Here is a 698-nt window from a genome sequence, read left to right as displayed (position 1 = left end):
CGTGTGTGTGTTGAGTGCTGACCTTTGACCCCAGTAGCCCCTCCTCCTCAGTCTGCAGGTGAGCTGGAGAACGACGAGCACACGGCAGGTGTGATGATGCAGATGGTCCGAACAGCTGCACGCTTCAAGCTACCAGGGTCAGCCGAGCCGCCATTCAAACGCATGTCAGGTAACACACACACACACACACACGCACACAGACACACACACAGACACACACACACACGCATTCAGGTAAACAGCCTACAGGTGACCCCCCCCCCCGGTGTCACCTGTCCTCTTGTCTCAATGTCCCCTGTGTTGTGTCTTTAGTGGTCTTAGAGGACTTTGTCTACACGATGACGGTCTCCGGTCAGAAAGTTTTTGTGGTGAAACGTCAAAACAACCAGCAGGAACCAATCAGCGTGTAGAGATGGGCAAACAGGAAGTGATGCAGCGGCGGTCTGAGGAGCGGCAGCGGTGATGATGATGTGTTTGTGCTGAACTCAGTTGTGTTTGATTTAAATAAAGTTTTGTATGTTTGAATCTATGTATTTAACAAATAAAAAGGTTAAAGGTGACAATGAGATGTCATTGTTTTCTGCTTCTACTGCAGTACTACTACACTACTACTACTTCTACACCAACTACTACAGTACTACTATAATACTACTACAAGTACTTGACTTTAAAACTAATACCCATTTCTACTCCGAACC

At 47.3% G+C, this 698-nt stretch overlaps 1 protein-coding gene across 1 annotated transcript; it reads left to right on the top strand.

Annotated features, from left to right (window-relative positions):
- Window positions 1-21: 21 nt before the first annotated feature.
- lamtor4 (late endosomal/lysosomal adaptor, MAPK and MTOR activator 4) lies at window positions 22-623 on the top strand (the record flags this gene model as incomplete). The annotated part of the gene is made up of 2 exons (XM_042483218.1): window positions 22-169; window positions 313-623. Coding segments are annotated over 2 exons (246 nt in total), but the record flags the coding sequence as incomplete, so codon positions are not given.
- Window positions 624-698: the final 75 nt, after the last annotated feature.

Source organism: Plectropomus leopardus, unplaced genomic scaffold, assembly GCF_008729295.1.
Source record: "Plectropomus leopardus isolate mb unplaced genomic scaffold, YSFRI_Pleo_2.0 unplaced_scaffold86968, whole genome shotgun sequence".
Classification (NCBI taxonomy): Eukaryota; Metazoa; Chordata; class Actinopteri; order Perciformes; family Serranidae; genus Plectropomus; species Plectropomus leopardus.
This window is presented reverse-complemented; position numbering and strand designations above follow the sequence as displayed.